Genomic DNA, 17,588 nt, shown 5'->3' on the forward strand with positions numbered 1-17,588 from the left:
CTGTAACACTCGAATAGTATCGAACCAGCAAATTGAAGGAACGATGGGAGAATATGATTGGTGTTTTAAAATGATGTGGAGGTGTGGAAAGGGGGAAATAAAAATGCTACTAAAGAGTCAAACAATTTATTAATATACGTTCGACAGTTTCTATCTATTTGAAAGAAGCTTCATAGTTATCATATAAACGATATCATTCAAACATATTCCCGATATCTGATTTAAAACTAAAAATATTAAAAACGGATAAACATCATATTTACTTGTGTTATTTCCCGATGTAATCATAAACAAATATCTTACTTCGGGAAAAGTCCGCTTTAGACACACTATTTTTATGAATAATTGGAGATTAATAAATGATAAAAATAAAACAATACAAAAATATCAAATATTTAAAATGTACTTTTTGTTTTTATATATTTTGCATAAAACTAGAATTATGTTGCATAACGTGGTGAAAATGTACATTAGTTGACAAAAGTCTAAAACTTTAGTGAAAAATAAAGGAAACAACTTCTGAACAAAAATTAACATATTATAATAAAGAAACAAGAATTTCTTGTAACAATAAAAAAGTAAATTGAAACAATTTTTAGTCCATACACGATTAACTGGAAAATTATTTTGTTAATAGGTGAAAAACTAATCACACAATTCAAAATTAGTATCAGAGTTTTTAATTTAGCCCAAAAACTTTTTTAAGAACTTGAGGAAGCAGATGGATAACTTGGAAAAAATGAAAATTGGACAGGGAACAAATGAACCACTAAAAGAAATTACAGTTTACTGAAGAAACTTGCTTTAACAACAAAATAATTGATGAAAAAAAATAATACAATATATGATGAACAAATTAACTACTAAAAGAAATTGCAAAACTTTACAACAAAATCATTTTCTACATTTCAAGTAATAATGACTTGGTTTTTTAAGACACTAAAAGGAAAAAAACTAAATCAAGCAAGGGGCCAAATGAACTATTAAAATAAGTTTCAAAACTTATACTAAGATCATTTTGCATTACTTTTGACTGTAGCACCAAAAGAAGCAAATTAATTACCAGTTGGTACCATGAAAATTGGAAACAGAACAAATGAACTACTAAAAGAAATTATAAAGGTTATAGTACACTTGTGATACTACAAAAAGCAGATGGATAACCAGGATGAAAATTAAATGATGAAAGGGACCAAATGAACTACTAAAAGAAGTTGTAAACGCATACAACAAAATTATTGATGGCCAGAAAAACCGGACAGAGACCAAATTAATTACTAACAGAAATTTTAAAGCTTATGTACAACACAAAATTGTTCTGTGCTACATTCCATATAATTTGTTTTAGATACGATAAGGACCAAAGAAACACAATCGAGGAAGATCGAAAGAAGTTAAAAAAGCGTACAACAAAATTATTGATTACTAAAATGGAAGTGGGTCAAATAAACTTCTAAAAACTAGTAATACGATTAAAAACAACTTTTGATAAAAATAACTGAATTTGTTTTTTAAATTAATGTAACTACATTTTATTTAAATTTTCACCAATTATTTCAATTTATATGTACCACAACAATTAATATCAAACACTATAATAGATGTAATTGTATTTGTTGTTACTTAAAACTATATTTTTTTTAATAAGATCGACTATTATTCTGGCTATATACTGGAAATAATTTGTTTATCTGGATTTAGACTAGGACGCGTTTAAAAATAAATTCAGTTATTTCAGTTCAATTAATAGAATACTTGGTATTTGTGAAAGGTTTTCACTTTCTACGCTAAACATGATCCAATAAGAACACAATGAAAACCAAAAATATTGGTAGTGAAAAATCCTATTTAAAGAAAAGAAAAAATGAAGATGTAAGACAAGCTATATGAGAAAATAAAAGCATAAGGGTTTAGACACCTACCAATATAAAGTAACCGATGGTCAAAAAGGGACAAAACCTGAAAAGAAGTATATTGAGGAAATCATCAAAAGATTATTGCACAAGTTTCGGAATATCATCAGTGCTTCTTTACGAGACATGAATACGAACTACGGAAGTTATTATGGAACAGTTGTTCCAATGGACTAAAATAGAAGTGCAATAATATTAAGACACTTTGGGTATAGGTGTATTGAGATTAGTGAATAATCAAAAAATTACAATAACCAGAATGGTAGCCCATCTTAGACATCAAAACATGAAAAAGATCAACAAATAATTCCATTACACCTATTATTAAATTAAAATTCACAACGAGATATGCTTTTTAAAATTATTTTATGACTTTTCTTATATTTGTGATCTGAAAATCAATAAAATTAAAAATACAATACATAAGTTAAAAAAAATTTCAGTACCGTTTGCAAGTTAAATTCAGTCTTTCCCGAAATGAAAGTGAAGGGAAAAAAATAACATACTTTCAGAAAAAGCTAAAAATTTTTCATTTACTTTTCTAATCTACTTGTAACGGTTTTATAAGAAAATACACGTTGAAACTAGAAATTCTCACATATTTATTTATCAAAGAATTTAGAAGTTACACTAATTAATGAAGCTTTCAACATTTTCTAAACATATAACAAACGTTACAAATACCCAAAAAGTGAATGTCACTACCATAAAAACTATTTTACTTTTAATAAAAACGTATTAAAATGGAAACTTTTCTAACCATGCTTTAATAAAAATTTGCATTTTATTTACATAATCTGTCATATTTTTTTTTATATCTGACCTACTTAATTATCCATCAGCAAATAAGATAATCATGAAATTTTCTCAACGATATCATGGAAAATTTCATCCACTCACATAATTAGTATAAAAAATATTAGTACAAATGAGGCTTATTCGTGCTACTCAAAATGCTTGATCGTCAACCTAAAAGAATTCTAAAATGAAGACTGCAAAACTGCAGATTAAGATATACAAAATAATAATAATAATACAGCTACCAAAGACAAAAAAATCTTTGCTATCACTATCATTTCAACCGAAACAAACTATGAAAAAATCAATGAGTTCTATTCTGAATCAAGTCAAAAAGTATCGTATTCAACCCAACAGGCATCAAATTAAAGCTGATAAACAAACAAATAAACTACCAATAAAATGCCTAAAACTTTTAGAAGATTTACACTTTTAGTTTATATTTGTTGAAAAATCTGCCAATTTCCATTCCGAATCAAAAACAAAATAATTATGCACCAAAGTACACATAATCTTAATTTGACTGTTACCAACAGAAATAAAAGAATGACCAGGAAAACAATGAAAAAGGAACAAATGAACTACTAATAGGAATCCTAAAGCTCATTGAAGATACAAATTTACACATTTAGTTGATGTTTGTGGAAAGATCTGCCAATTTCCAAATCAAGTCAAACTAAAAATAAAATATTTTGTGCTAAATTACATATAATCAAGACTGTCAATAAAAGAAGTAGGATGACCAAGAAAACACTGAAAATGGAATAAACGAACTACCAAACGAAATTCTGTTAAGGTCCAAATGACTCTACATTACAATCAATATAAGGACAACTTAAACTGCCACTAAAAAAATCACATGGATTACTAGGAAAAAAATGAAATTGAAATGGGTCAAATGAACTACTAACCGATATTGCTAATTATTTCAAGATTACAAGAGGTTTTAAAAATATCCAAAGATATAGATTTTCTTTGTAAAATTTATTATTGTGAAGATTGTTTTTAAAAATTCTACAATAGGATGTGAAACTAATCACTTTTATAACAAAACAGAATACAAAGAGGTTCAATATTATTGGATTCGTAAACTAGTTTAAACATGATCTAAGATATCGAGATCAAATTTTGAAAACGATTAATAACTTGTTGAGAAATTTATTTGCTCAGAAACGTCATTTGTTAGTTGAAGTTGATTACCAGGATATGGTGGAGAAATGAATATCTAAGTGCCGACTATGCATGCAATAAAAATTATTCGAAACAAACAAATCCACATAATAAAAATTGACATGTACATTAGGCTACCTATATTAGTATTAACATACTAATCCATTTATCAACAAATATCAATTTTCGATAATAAATCTAGTTTTTTTTTTGTAAAAACAATTAATACAAAAAAGACTCACCTTACACTTTTCAAGTATTGTACATAGATCTCTTTAAAGTAAGAATATAAAAAAAATTGATAATAAGTTAAATTACAAGCATACAAAATTGAAGAAATCATTTTTCTCTTAATTTTTTTTACACATTTTTCATTAATCACTCATATCTCACTTAACTCGAAGTTAAAAGTGAAATATGGGAGATAAATTGCTAATATATTTATTTAAATGGTGGAATTACAATCAACAAAATATTTTTCCAACAATGATCTCTTGTCAAATTTTAAAATATTAAAACGATTGCAGTGCTTGTCAAATATCGGCGCTGGTATAGTATCTATGGGAGTAGGTATCTTGTTAACAGTTTCTATTTGTTGCGCCCAGCTGACCAAGAAATTCGACCATGTATTTTGCTGTTTTTCCGTTACGGAATCTGATGATAGGAGGCATTCAACTCTTATTAGTAATACTACTAACGCTGACACGCCAAACTAAAAAATATTTTTTAAATATACAATTTTTCAAAAATTAACGCACTACTTATTAAATTAGTTTTATTTAGATAAATAGATAAAAAAATTCTCCATTTTGGGTCAAACCAAATTCAAAATGTTGGGAAAAAAATTTCTTACCTTATTTAACAACACAAAATACAAGGGTGATTTTCCCACGTGACTTAAAGGTGTACTCCTATTATTTTCTTGTCTAACTACCTCCACTAAACCAGTAACAATATCTAAGATATCAGACATATTACTAGACTGTATGTACCTAAAAAAATATCATTACAATAATAGTTAACCATTAATATGCAGTAGGTTTACCTTTTGAGAAACGGATAAAATTTAGGTAAAATATTATCACCAGCAGTGTCCCTTCTTCCAGTTACTGGTAAAGTGAGGAGAACTTTACTCCACAATTCTAACAATTGTGTACCAAACATATCTATTGAAAGATGAGGCAAAAGTCTCAAGAGCAACATCTAGAAAAAAATAGTATTTAGGACTAAATCTACCATCTAGTGTTTAGGAGGTGTACAAATAGAAATATTTTCTAACCATAAATGAAGTCAGGCAGAATTGAAAGAGATTGACAGAAACAAGACCATAAGAGATGAAAAGAAGGCAAATGGGTAGATTATATAAGAAAAACAGCATATATGAATCTGAGAAGAGACAAATGAAATACTAAAAGAAATAATATAACTACAATTTTCATAAAATAATTTTTTAAGGAAGGAAAAAATAGACCGAATAAATTACTAAAAAGAGACGAATTAATAGGGAAAAAATGAAATTTTGAAAGGAACCAAATGAACTAATTTCCAAAGAAATTATAAAGTTTATAGAAGATACTAACTTTCACAACAATATTTATGACCAGAAAAAAAAAATAAAAGTAAGAATGTTGCACCATTCCTTCTACTAAAAGATTGTGACACTAAAAGCGGATTGATAACTAGGAAAATATTTGAAATTGGCAAAAGATCAAATGAACTACTAAAAGAAATACAAAAGCTTGTGGAAGTTATAAACAAATACAACAAAATTACTGATGACTAGGAAAAATGGAAAGGGGCCAAATGAACTACAACTTACCTTTCCTTTCCTAATATTGAGATAACTGCTTATTTTATCTTCCTGTAAAAGACCTTGAGTAATTTTCATGATATAGTCATATTGGTGTTCAATAACAATTTCGCTTTCCAACTTGAACAATCTCAAAACTTCCCTTTTTTGTTCCGGAGTAGGTGCTAAATCTAATTCTCTAAGTCTAAAAGACAAACATATAGATAATAATTTAAAAAATTGATAATTAAACAACATGGGTTTGTTATATCTGATAACATTATTTTCAGACCATTTTCAGTTGTCTAAAAGTTTTATTTTTCTTATCACATTTGTGTTAATATTTATTCGTATTATATCTGTCCTTTATGCAAGCCACCAACTGTTTAGTACAGCATCTCAATAACAGATTCGATTTCATAGTTAAACTGTAGAGTATAGTACAGGTAAAAAATTGAATTAAAAAATTCAGTATCAGAAAATTTTAACAGTTGTAGGTGTTGAAAGTGATAATAAAAATATATATTTACCTTTGTTTTTGCTTGATTTCCCTTAATTTGTCCATATTGCTTATATACAAAGGATTATTGATATCTTCTGCTTTAAGAAGCAATGAATATAACACTTCCAATTCTAACAATAATTGCTTGGTCTTTCTTGTATCTCTAGATACTTGAGGATTATCGGTATCTTTGTCTGGAGTTACAATATCCATATCTATAATCTTCCTTGGTGCTGTCACTGAACCGCACTAAAGATACAAATTTTTGATCCGATCGAAAAACGAAAATTGTAATCGATACTTACCTGTAACTTTCCTAGAGAATTTTCAAATTGTAGCGGCGTGTAAACTTTTGGTGTTAACGTATTTTGATTTTCCTGTCTATCGCTATTTCTATGTATTCTCTTTATGTGGTGGGAAATGCGCTCATTTTCTTTGTTATTTTTAGCTTTCCTTTCTTTAAATATCTATGTAGATTAAAAACAACATGTGAGTTAATAAATTAGGAAACTGTTAGGATAATTTGATGAAAATGAACTAGGAAAATCAAACCATAGAGAAAAATAAATATAAAACAATGTATTTGAATAGCTAAAATCCTTTTTTGACATCAAAAAACCTAATATTCAACCAGTGTGTACTTTTATGACTCCTGAATGTATACTAAAAGGAACAGATAAAATTGCCAAAGCATAATATGATAAAAAAGGAAAGAGGGTAGTAGAAACATAAAAAACAAACAACCTAGTATAAGCAAAATGATAAAAAGAAAACTTTTAAGACAAAATATCAGACAAAAGAAAAGGATAATACAATAGAGGAAGTGGGAATATAGAAGAGGCATTCATCAATGTGGAAACATGTCAGAAATTATGCTGTGAATATTAGATACCCCTTAATTCAGATATTAGTAATTTTAGATCACTGACAATATAGAGAACAAACAAATAAATCACTGGAAATCGTGAAATTATAAAAGACTAAGACCACAAGTGATAAGGGCAGATTATCTGGAAAAAAATGTTAGATTTAAAGAAAGGAGTCTTTGTACAAAAAAAAATTATCCAAAAAGGATAATAGATAAGAAATACTACCAAAGTAACAGGCAATTTGGTATTGCATCAAAGATAAGCAAAAAGAATTCCTGGACTACCGGAGCAAAAGAAAAACTTGCTAAAGTAGGGGTGGATAAACCCTTTATAGAACCTGAACCATGTTGAATTAATTAGAAGATAATAACAAAATTCTAGAAAAGCAGATAGAAAAAATTAGTTACTGAGATAATCTACAGGGATTGAAAGAAGCATATTCGTAGGAGCCTATAACCAAACAATGCACCAGTCAAAATAAAATAATTTATAAGGAGTCTTGTAAGAGCACCTGAAGATAGTAGAGATAATCTACTGGGAATCACTGGATCCACAAGAAGTACTGCACAATCAGCAATCCTGCAGCCTATAAAAGTTGTAGTCTCAAAAAATTGCCTTTGAGGGCAAAAGAATTATGGACATACAGCTTCTCAAAATGAAGATCTCTGACAGCTAGAGTAGTATCTCGAACTTTTTAAAGGGAATGGTATTAATAGAGCATTAGTAAATATTGATTATACTCAGTGGCATGTCTAGCAAAGGGGATACAATATTTGGGGGATACTATGAGATTATAAAAAAAAGAATCACAAATTGGACAGACGAATCAATGAAAATGATAGGGAGAGATCTCCACAAATTGATTATTGAACCATTTATCAATGTGAAATAAGTGATTAGAATGTTTGTATCATCTGTTGGAAAATGTTATTAAAAATTACCATCTAGGTGGTAATCGTATCTTATTTTTGAAGAATATCAAACTGGTATTTTGTGAAAAAAACTTTCTTTCAACAAGAGAGACAAAAACTGGATTTTTGTTATCCATTGTAAAAAACACAGAACAGAGTTGAAAAAATTAAACAACAGATGGTTTTTCAATGATACATAATATCACAGTTTTTAAATGATAAATTCCCAATACTTTTTTGACTCTATGTATAATATATTTTACCAAAACCCGAATCTACTCACTGTATAATAATAATCGTCAAAATATGGTGTCCCTGTATTTAATTGTAGCATTTGAATATTCAGCAACCACTGTTTTTCCTTCATGGACATTAAACCAGCATATTCATCTTTAGGTTCTTGATCTTTATGCGGATGTCGATAATTACCACTGTCGATTCTAGATCTTAAATCAGACATATCAAAATATTTACTATAATTAGTATTAAAATAAAAAAAAATAGAATATAGAATAATATCAGATAGATTTGTATGGAGTTATGTGAATCTGCAGATCCCCACAGAGAAAAGTTGAAAAAATAAATTATAATTGTGACAAATGAAGCAATGTTCTTTCTAATTTGGTCTAAAACCACATAATTCCAAATAAAAGTGAAATAAACCGGATACTAGATTTGAAATATGATTAAAGAGGTCAGAAGGTCAGTCAAGAAAAAACTAATTGCTGTTTGATACCAAGTCATCTACTACTTTCCAACATTTGAATAAATCTGTTTATATTTTATTGAGAAGAAGACATTATATATCATAAGTATCAGAAAATAGAAAAATATATGTGGACTGCTACTCAAATTTTTATCCCAAAAAGAAATTAATCAAACATGGAATCCATGTTTAACAGAAACTGACTTAAAAGATATTGAGAATTGAATTATCAAACCTTTACCAATTTATTCCTACAATATTTTGTAGTGACTTCTTAGTGTTTCTTTCGGATTTCTAGTCAGTTTCTAATACTATAATTTATTAAAACTGGAAATTACTTACCTTTCTTTTAATTGATGTGGAGGATGTTGATGCTGACCGATGTTATGGTGTAATCGGACTTGTTGTTGGGGATTCATATTGGTCATATTACGTGGTGGTGGTGGAAAAGTAAACGGAGGACCAATCTGTAACATACAGATCGTTTATATATACTTTAAAGAAGAATTTTCATAAAAAAAAGAAAATTTAATGAATGTATTTATACTTGTAGATTCACCATACTCATTTCAATAGCTATTATAGTTAGCGGAACACCAAAGATACAGAGAAATGTTACAAAATCCACCATGTCTTCAAATTTACTTTACTCATATACAGAGATATATAGAATAATTGAACAGAGTTCACAAAAATGAGTATTCTATACAACGCTACAGAAGCATTTAGCAAAATGCCTACATCTCAACAGTGCTGTAGGAAATGGAGTCTTTGATGGTAATATCATGAATCATCTTGATGCCTCCCAGATGTAAAGCCCTTTAAATAACTTGCACAACAAATTTGAGAGTAATAAGAAATTGGATAAACCACAATTAAGTTGCTTTAAGATCTGCTTTACTAAATGTAGCTGCTTATTTTGTGTTTTTTTTTCCAAAATAACAAAAGTTATAAATTATAACATCATTCCTGACATTAAGAAGACGACGGCATATCATTGATAGCCATTTCTTTAAAAGAAATGCTTCCAATTATGGATGCAATATTTTAACTTTGATTTAAATCAAATAACTCATCTTTTTTTATAATCACACCTCGTATATTGATCCAAATACTCACTTATTGATATATAACTAAAATTCTTTGAATGTCCTAGTTTGAACAAGACTTTCTAATAAATGAAATAAATTTTCAATAATATTATTGTTTACAAAATTAATCTTTATATTATATATATATATATATATATATATATATATATATATATATATAAAAGAAAGTGTCTTCATAAAAAAGTAAATTAAATTGATTGATTCAAAAAATAACACAAAAATTCTGTTTTCTTATTAAAAACTAAATTAATTCACAAACAAACCCAAAATATAAATTGATACAACATCTACAGAATTACATAAAATACTGAAATTATTTTATTTGCATTAAACTAAAAATTTTTTGTATTCCTACAAAGCAGATTACAAAAAATGTGTAAACAACGAACATATAAACCTTCCTATGTTGCCAAATGTTCTAAGAAATAATCGGATAAAAAGATATTTGAAACTTAAAACATATAAGAAAAGAATGAAAGAAAAAACCAGGAAAACAAGTACCAAGGGAGAAGACAAAGGAAACAACTGAAAAAAACTGTCCTCTCTAAAGGGTATAAGGAAGAAAATAATTGTAGGTACTGCTAATTTATATTCATAAGCAATCTAAAAATAAATTGCTGTTGGGGTAAAAATTGGTCTTGGTTATAAAAAAATAATATCTCATAATACTTACAGGATATTGATTATGGGGTGGATATAAAAATCCAGGTGGTCGATGTAGACCATTTTGCATAAACTGAGGATGAGGTGGTATCATCCGTAACATTCCAGGTGGTAGCATTGCTGGATGTGCGTTCAAAGGGGGTCGCAGTCCCGGTGGTGGGATACCCATTGGAGGTAAACCAGGAGGTGGAAGTCTAGTATTTGGAAGGGGATGCTGTAATACCAAAATATTTGTCATAATAAAGTGATGATTGATGATCATTTAAATAATCAGTGTCTATATATTTTAGAACATTTAAATAAATTAAATTAAATATAAACATTGAGATAAAATACATCATTTTTTAACATACTTGCAATATCGGATGAAAACCATGTGTCTGATGCTGGTTAGGTACAGGTAATAGTGGCCTGGGTAATTGCTGAGGATGATTCGCCGGGTGAGGTAAGGTATGAGCTGGAGTTGGAGTTTTTGCAGCATTCTTACTTGAGTTGATAAGACTTTTTTCCAGTTCTTCGACAGTACAAATTTTCTTGGGTTGCGCAGGCAATATTGGCGTCGGCAATACACTATCGAGGTTGCTGGGTATATTGTCACGAGAATCAATCTATAAAACAGGCAAATTGGTCAAAAAATATTTCAGCAAACTACAATTATTGCACGAAAACAAAAATCAAAATATCATTTTTTACATATATAAACTTACAAATGTTTTAGAAGAAGATAAAACTGAGCCATTATAGACGTCTCCATTTTTAGCTGAAGGAGTATATGACCAAACAGAGCTAGACAATGATACACGGTCTTCATGCTCATGAAGAACCAACTGCGATACAGATTTTTCTGGAAAAAGAAGAAATATTACAATAAACAAATTCTGATTGATATTTCATTGAAAACAAGAAAATACAATATTCAAAATATTTTGTGGACCAAATGAATATCAATATAATATCAACTGGTAATATAATAAGAGCACTGGATCAGAAGAAGGCTGTCATCACTTTGGATTACTCCAAGGTGTTTGATGTGTTGGATCATGATCTTCTTTGTGCAAAGCTGGAATATCTGAGATTTGATGATATCTTGTAATTTCTTTAGGTCTTACTTAAAAATAAGAAGGTAGAGTTCATGTGAGGCTGGCTAAATAGTAACTGGCAAACCACAAGGTTTAATACTTGGCCCACTTTTATTCCTCGTATATATTTTTGATATATATGACATTGTCTCTCACTTTCACATTCATTCATATGCTGATGACACTAAGGTCCTGCACGACTTTATTTCTGCAGATCCAGAAGCAGCAGTTATACACCTAAATAAAGATCTGTTAAGCATCCTTAAATATTTCCCTGAACATAATCTAAAGCTGTTTTGTTTTCAGAGATGTATAGAAAATTTGCTAAGACTAATTCTAGATTGGATTGCACTATTAAAATATGTTCCAAATTTGTTCAAGTTTAATTCAAATAAAATCAAATTGAATTTTTATCTAAAGTAAATATAGAAATTAAAACAATTAGTTATCTATTCATACTACAATATAACAACACAAAGAAACCAAAACATTACCAGTATAAAATTGTGGGTTATTTTTTGTCTTAATAGCTATAGAGAAGAATTTTAAAGTAAGATGACTGTAAATTCAATCAATTTCTAAAAATGATTTAATTTAATAGAAAATTGTGAATACTAACCTATGTTATCTCCATGTATAGAATTTTTTGCAATTTCTGCGAATTGTTCGTGCTGCTGTTCCCAGTCATCCAAACTAGAGACATCTTCCCCGAATGTTTCATCATTAAGTGCATCATATTCTTCCTCATTTTCTAAGCAATCATCATCATCAGGTGCAAGCAAATGATCATCACCCTAAAACAGATGGTTAAATCGAACTAGTCAACCGATTCGGTACAAAAAGTGTCCCAAATTTAAAGTTATTATAAATTGATGATTTGTATTCTTAAAATTGTTGCGCAAAACAAAAAGAAAATTGTCAAAAAGGAATATTAGTATGGTTAAAAAATTCCAATATTTTGATAGAATTTTATCGAAGACACGTAGGTCGTAAATAGTGAAAGTTGAAATAATATATAAGCATTATTAAAAAGTTTATAAAAACAAACAAAAAGTTTATTTTGGCAATAAAACCCTGTAATTTTTTTCTTGGGAGATAATAAAAAGCCATATAATTTGAATGAAAAACAGTATTTATTGAAACTAATATGAATAATAACTTACATTTAAACTAGTATCAAAATTGAAAAACGTATTAGCCATTGAATTTTTCCAAAAATACCATTTCTCTCATATTGTCTAGACTCGAATGAAGTTGTAAGTTGTAAGCAAAATGTGGAAGATTTTAGAATATCGACTTACTTTATATAAGCTATACAGTTGCATAATAATCCGTATCTATGGTATAATATAAAATTATAAGTAATTTATCCATCAAAAGCCCATTATTTATGTATTTATCATTTATACTAGCGAATATACAGTTGAATACAATACGTTTATATTTACTATATTCAATATAGTAAAGTATAGAATGGTACACCGCTGTCCTATTCTGTAGGTGAAAAGAGAAAAAATAATAAAAACGAAGAATAAAATGACATAAATTGACAATTTGTCAACCATTAAAACTAGTTGTTTATGAATATAACATTTCTAATCTATAGTATATATAGATGATTAAACAGTTTTTATTCAAATACTTCCCTTGATTATTTTTTTTTACAAAAAACGTAAGAATATAATAAATCGAAGTAGTGACCTACTTTAACATTTCTTTCCATCTAAACATTTCCAGGTGAACGTTGCGATGGAGGAAAATGTATCGGAGGTACCCTTTTCTGGGGCCGATATAAAACAAGAAAGATCGGAAGAAGGGGTGCCGCAAATTTCTACAACTATTCCCTTATTTATCAAGAAACTTTGGAAAATGGTGAACGATCTTGATGCCGAAAATATAATAAGTTGGAATGATAAAGGAGACGGTTTCATCATACATGATCAACTTGAGTTTATTACCAAATTATTACCATATTTTTTTAAACACAATAACATGGCTAGTTTTGTAAGACAATTAAATTTTTATAATTTTCACAAAGTACCAAGTACTAAAAATGACATAGAGTTTTCACACGAATGTTTCTTAAGAGATATGCCCGAATTGTTACCATATATAAGAAGAAAAATCCCAATCATAAAATCAAAACCGGAAACTACGTACAAAGGTAAAGAAGTCGAAGAACTTCTTAGAGATGTTAAAAATCTCAAAGGCAAACACAGTTTGGTTGATAAAGAATTAGCTATGCTGAAACGTGAAAATGTCGCTCTATGGAGAGAACTTAACTCGTTAAGAGTTAAATACACCAAACAATCCACTATTATCAACATGCTGATACATTTTTTAATAACTTATATCCATTCACATCAGAGCGCTTTTTCCAAACAAAATATTCAAGTTTCCGCGGATCAACGCAGCGGTAATATCAGACCGCGACCCACGTTATTAGAAATAGGTTACAAAAATCCTAGAAAAACCACATCTAAAAATTATTCCATTTTACAACCAGGAACAAGTAATTCTGTAACATATTCATTAAAACTACCTAAAAATTGTGGACCTGACATTAAAAGACAAAGAACCACTGGTCCAGATATAAATAAAATGCTTTCAGTCGAAGATCAAGTAGGATTATCAAGTATGAATAGGATGAAAAAATCACAGAGACCTGGAATAACATATTCAATAAAATTACCTGGACAAAACGATCAGCTTAATCAATCAGATATCCAAAGGTATTTATGTACCTATAAATATAATTATTTTTTTATTATACTGATTTATCTTATTTTCAACTTTTCTGTTTTGAGTTTCCAAATCTCCAAGAAGTTTGCACCGCACATGGTGCAACGAGTCTTAAGGTAGCAACTTAAAGTAACTCCTAATTGTATCTATCTATTTATATAATAATTCTGTTTCATTAAAATATTTAATTCTTGACGAATTTTTTAAAAGATTACAATGTTATGATTACTCAGAAGTTTTTTAAGCTATTGAAGACAAGTACTTTTGATCTTGACCCTCTTACTAATCTGTACATTGAGGATATTTATTTCATCTAGTAGTTTTTCAGATAATTTAATATTTATATCTGCACCTGAAAATGTATAATAGACACTTTTTCCCAAAAGTAATTTTAAATTTTTTTTATTGGGTTAGGACATCGACTTCCAAGTACAAATTCATTTTTTTTCATTGTCAAGGGTAAGTTTGTAATAAATTCATCATTGTTTTGATAGGTCCTCATTTTTTTCAAAATATCTCCTATACTATTTCAAAAATTAAATTAAAAAAATTGTCTTTTATAGAACCGAAGTGGACTTTCCATAGATGTAGGTCAGTTATTATGGGGGCACATATAACATTTCTTAAGTAAACAATGTATTTTATTTCAATTAATTTTTATTTTTTTAAGGTCTCTTCTTAACATATTGAAGGAAAATGAACAATTGTGTGAAGAAGATAACAATGATGTGATCACAGAGCTGGATTCTGAATATGATCATTTAGATGAGCAAGAAGAAATGCAAGATGTAATGTATGATACCGCTGACGAAATTACTGCTGAAGGTTCACCTGGATACACTGTCAGTTATCCTAATGAAAACCCAGATGAACTGTACACCCAAGTTTCTGCTGCTGAAGAACCAATACCAGAAAGCCCACAAGAATATGTTGATATAAATGAACAAGAATCTAAATATGACAATCCGAAAATTCTTATGAAGAAAGTACCAATTAAATTGGGATCTAATCTAACTAACTATACAATTACACATCCAAATTTGGAAAATTTCGATCAGAAAGTGATAAAACAACCTATTAATATTGTCGATCACGTTTTGGTACCGAATAATAACCAGCAGATGGTCCAAACTGTACCGAAATTACCAGTGAAGAATGTCAATGTAGCGAATACCACGCTAGGAAAGAATAAAAAAATATTGAAAGTTCCTCAAAAAAGTGGTAAACCAAAAGCTATGAAAATGGCAGCATCACCGCAATCTAATAATATGGTAAACGCTGAAGGAACTCTATTGGAAATACTGAAGGAAAACGAAAAGCTTAAAAATGATGAATTGAACATACAGTCATCAGATATGAATGTACAGAAAAGTAATTTGGAAAATTTAATTAACGACGTACAAATGGGCGAGGCTTTTGAAAATTTCTATCCAGATGGTAAGTTCATGGAAATTACTTATTTAATACTTATGTCTACCTTTCAAAATTCTCTCTATATCGTTCGGTCTTTTGTTTGTGGTAGTACCTCATGTAGTTTCTCCATCCAGGTCTTCCCCTGTTCTGGCTCCTTGCTTTATCAAGGATCGCATCAAGTCAGGGGGACACAATAGATTTTTTGGGTCACGGTGTATATGATACCCTCCAGAAGGGTTAGATCGGCTTCTACTTCCCATTATTTAAAGCCCCTATCATACAGTGTATTAAATTTGGAATTTTCAAGTTGAAATTTTGCAAAGAAATTTTTTTTTTTGATATTTTGAGACCCTATAATTCGTCAGACTTGCAACTTGGTATATAGATAAATCACCCCCAAATTATTATATATTATGCACCCCTATACGCCTTTGCCCTGTTTCAGTTTTTATGTAAGACCCTTAGAATTTCTCTCTTAAATCGTAAATCATCTTTTCTCTTTATTCCTTATTTTCAATTTTGTTTAGTATTAAAATTATCATTATTATCTTCTTCTCCACTATTATCAAGTTTTCTTTGGTTGTTACTGTTTAATTTCCTCTTGTTGTAATTCATCTTCTCTCTGTATTCCTTATTATCAGTCATGATATTATTATCTTCTCCACTGTTATCAAGTTTTCTTCGGTTGTTCTCCATTACTATTATTCTCTTCTCCACTATTATCAAGATTTCTTCTGTTGTTTCCCTTCAATTTCCTCTCTTTTATCTTAATTCATATTCTCTCTGTATTCTTTATTATCAATTTTGTTTAATATTAATAATATCGTTATCATTATCTTCATTTCTTTCTTTTGTTGTAATCCATCTTCTTACTGAATTTCTTATTATCAATCTTGATGAGTCATGATATTATTATCTTCTTCTCCACTATTATTAAGTTTTCTTTTTCTTTCTTTATAACGTTGTAGTGAACTATCACATCCAATGGAACAATATTGCTAAGAAAGCTTCGACCTTGTAGTTTAAAGACCGATTTCGTTCTTTATACCATGTTGTTTTTATTTAATGTGACATATTACATTTTAAAAAACATTATGCTGCTTCAGATGCCGATACGTCTGAGAAAGATCCTGTCATTGATATTCGACCGCAATCCCAACAGCCGATATCAAATACAGACAAAAATATAAAAAAAGAAAGTTCCACTTTCAATATTTTAGCGAATCCTAAAGAACATTTGAGCACCTATGTGGATAATACTCAAGAGGAAATCGATATGTTGCAAGATATTTTGAACGATTTGACGTCGAAGGATCTATCCGAGATCCTGAATAGCCAATCGAGTCAGATGCCTATAAACGTGGATGATTTCCTGGTGGTAGAAGACGATGTAGATAATAACGAAAGTGTTAAAGAAACCGAAGTTGAAAAAAGTGAAACTAATAACGAGTATAATTACGACGAATCTGTCGATAAGTATTTTAAGAAGCATTTTCTAGATTTTTAGTTTTTTTGTTGTATATTTTTATTAATAAAGGACGTTAATATTTGATCGATTAATGAATTGTGATTTGAAATTTTGATTATTGGAAAAGGGTCGTCACGCTTTGTATAAATGTTGTAGTTGAATAAAACACGTGATGAATTTTTTTGTTTTTATTTTTTAAAAACCTTACATGAAGAAAGGGTTAGATTACACCCCTCTGGTAAAGAATATATATATATATATATATATATATATATATATATATATATATATATAGGGCGCGAAAACCACCCCTCAGGTACATTTTTTCGTTTAAAGACTGGGATAATGATAATAACCTAACCAAACCCAAAAATTGTAATAATTTATTAATAGGGCGAGGAATCCATCCCTCCAGGTACTTTTTTTCGTTTAAAGACTGATAATAACCTAACC

The 17,588-nt window shown here is 29.0% G+C and overlaps 2 protein-coding genes across 4 annotated transcripts; one reads left to right on the forward strand and one right to left on the reverse strand.

Annotated features, from left to right (window-relative positions):
* Positions 1-112: 112 nt before the first annotated feature.
* On the reverse strand, positions 113-12,826 carry LOC130902210 (protein PAT1 homolog 1). Of its 2 annotated transcripts, XR_009060365.1 has the most exons (14): positions 12,676-12,826; positions 12,132-12,306; positions 11,141-11,277; positions 10,787-11,041; positions 10,444-10,647; positions 9,001-9,125; positions 8,236-8,398; positions 6,478-6,639; positions 6,201-6,421; positions 5,701-5,875; positions 4,927-5,084; positions 4,735-4,873; positions 3,140-4,593; positions 113-3,025 (listed from the first exon to the last, which is right to left on the reverse strand). XR_009060365.1 is itself a non-coding variant. In XM_057814146.1 (13 exons), exons 1-13 carry the CDS (start codon positions 12,712-12,714, stop codon positions 4,327-4,329), a joined length of 2,220 nt encoding a protein of 739 aa, XP_057670129.1. In that variant the 5' UTR covers positions 12,715-12,826; the 3' UTR covers positions 113-4,326. The 2 variants fall into 2 exon arrangements, 1 of the variants encoding a protein (XP_057670129.1); XM_057814146.1 differs by having other exon boundaries at positions 113-4,593.
* A 137-nt stretch (positions 12,827-12,963) lies between these two features.
* On the forward strand, positions 12,964-17,314 carry LOC130902211 (heat shock factor protein 1). Of its 2 annotated transcripts, none has more exons than XM_057814148.1 (4): positions 12,964-13,184; positions 13,250-14,244; positions 14,925-15,691; positions 16,774-17,314. In XM_057814148.1, the coding sequence occupies exons 2-4, from the start codon at positions 13,262-13,264 to the stop codon at positions 17,172-17,174; spliced, it is 2,151 nt and encodes a 716-aa protein (XP_057670131.1). In that variant the 5' UTR covers positions 12,964-13,184; positions 13,250-13,261; the 3' UTR covers positions 17,175-17,314. The 2 variants fall into 2 exon arrangements, with proteins under 2 accessions (XP_057670131.1, XP_057670132.1); XM_057814149.1 differs by having other exon boundaries at positions 13,054-13,184; positions 16,888-17,314.
* The last annotated feature ends 274 nt before the right edge of the window (positions 17,315-17,588 follow it).

The sequence above is a fragment of the Diorhabda carinulata genome, chromosome X (assembly GCF_026250575.1).
Source record: "Diorhabda carinulata isolate Delta chromosome X, icDioCari1.1, whole genome shotgun sequence".
In the NCBI taxonomy this organism is placed as follows: Eukaryota; Metazoa; Arthropoda; class Insecta; order Coleoptera; family Chrysomelidae; genus Diorhabda; species Diorhabda carinulata.

Excerpts from the sequence above, each read along its gene's own strand:
- LOC130902211 (XM_057814148.1), top strand. The coding sequence starts at position 13,262 with ATGGAGGAAAATGTATCGGAGGTACCCTTTTCTGGGGCCGATATAAAA. Across the intron at positions 14,245-14,924 it reads AATCAATCAGATATCCAAAG|GTCTCTTCTTAACATATTGA; the intron begins GTATTTATGTAC and ends TATTTTTTTAAG. Across the intron at positions 15,692-16,773 it reads TGAAAATTTCTATCCAGATG|ATGCCGATACGTCTGAGAAA; the intron begins GTAAGTTCATGG and ends ATGCTGCTTCAG.
- LOC130902210 (XM_057814146.1), bottom strand. The coding sequence starts at position 12,714 with ATGGCTAATACGTTTTTCAATTTTGATACTAGTTTAAAT. Across the intron at positions 8,399-9,000 it reads CCACATCAATTAAAAGAAAG|ATCTAGAATCGACAGTGGTA; the intron begins GTAAGTAATTTC and ends GTCTGATTTAAG. Across the intron at positions 4,874-4,926 it reads TTTTATCCGTTTCTCAAAAG|GTACATACAGTCTAGTAATA; the intron begins GTAAACCTACTG and ends ATATTTTTTTAG.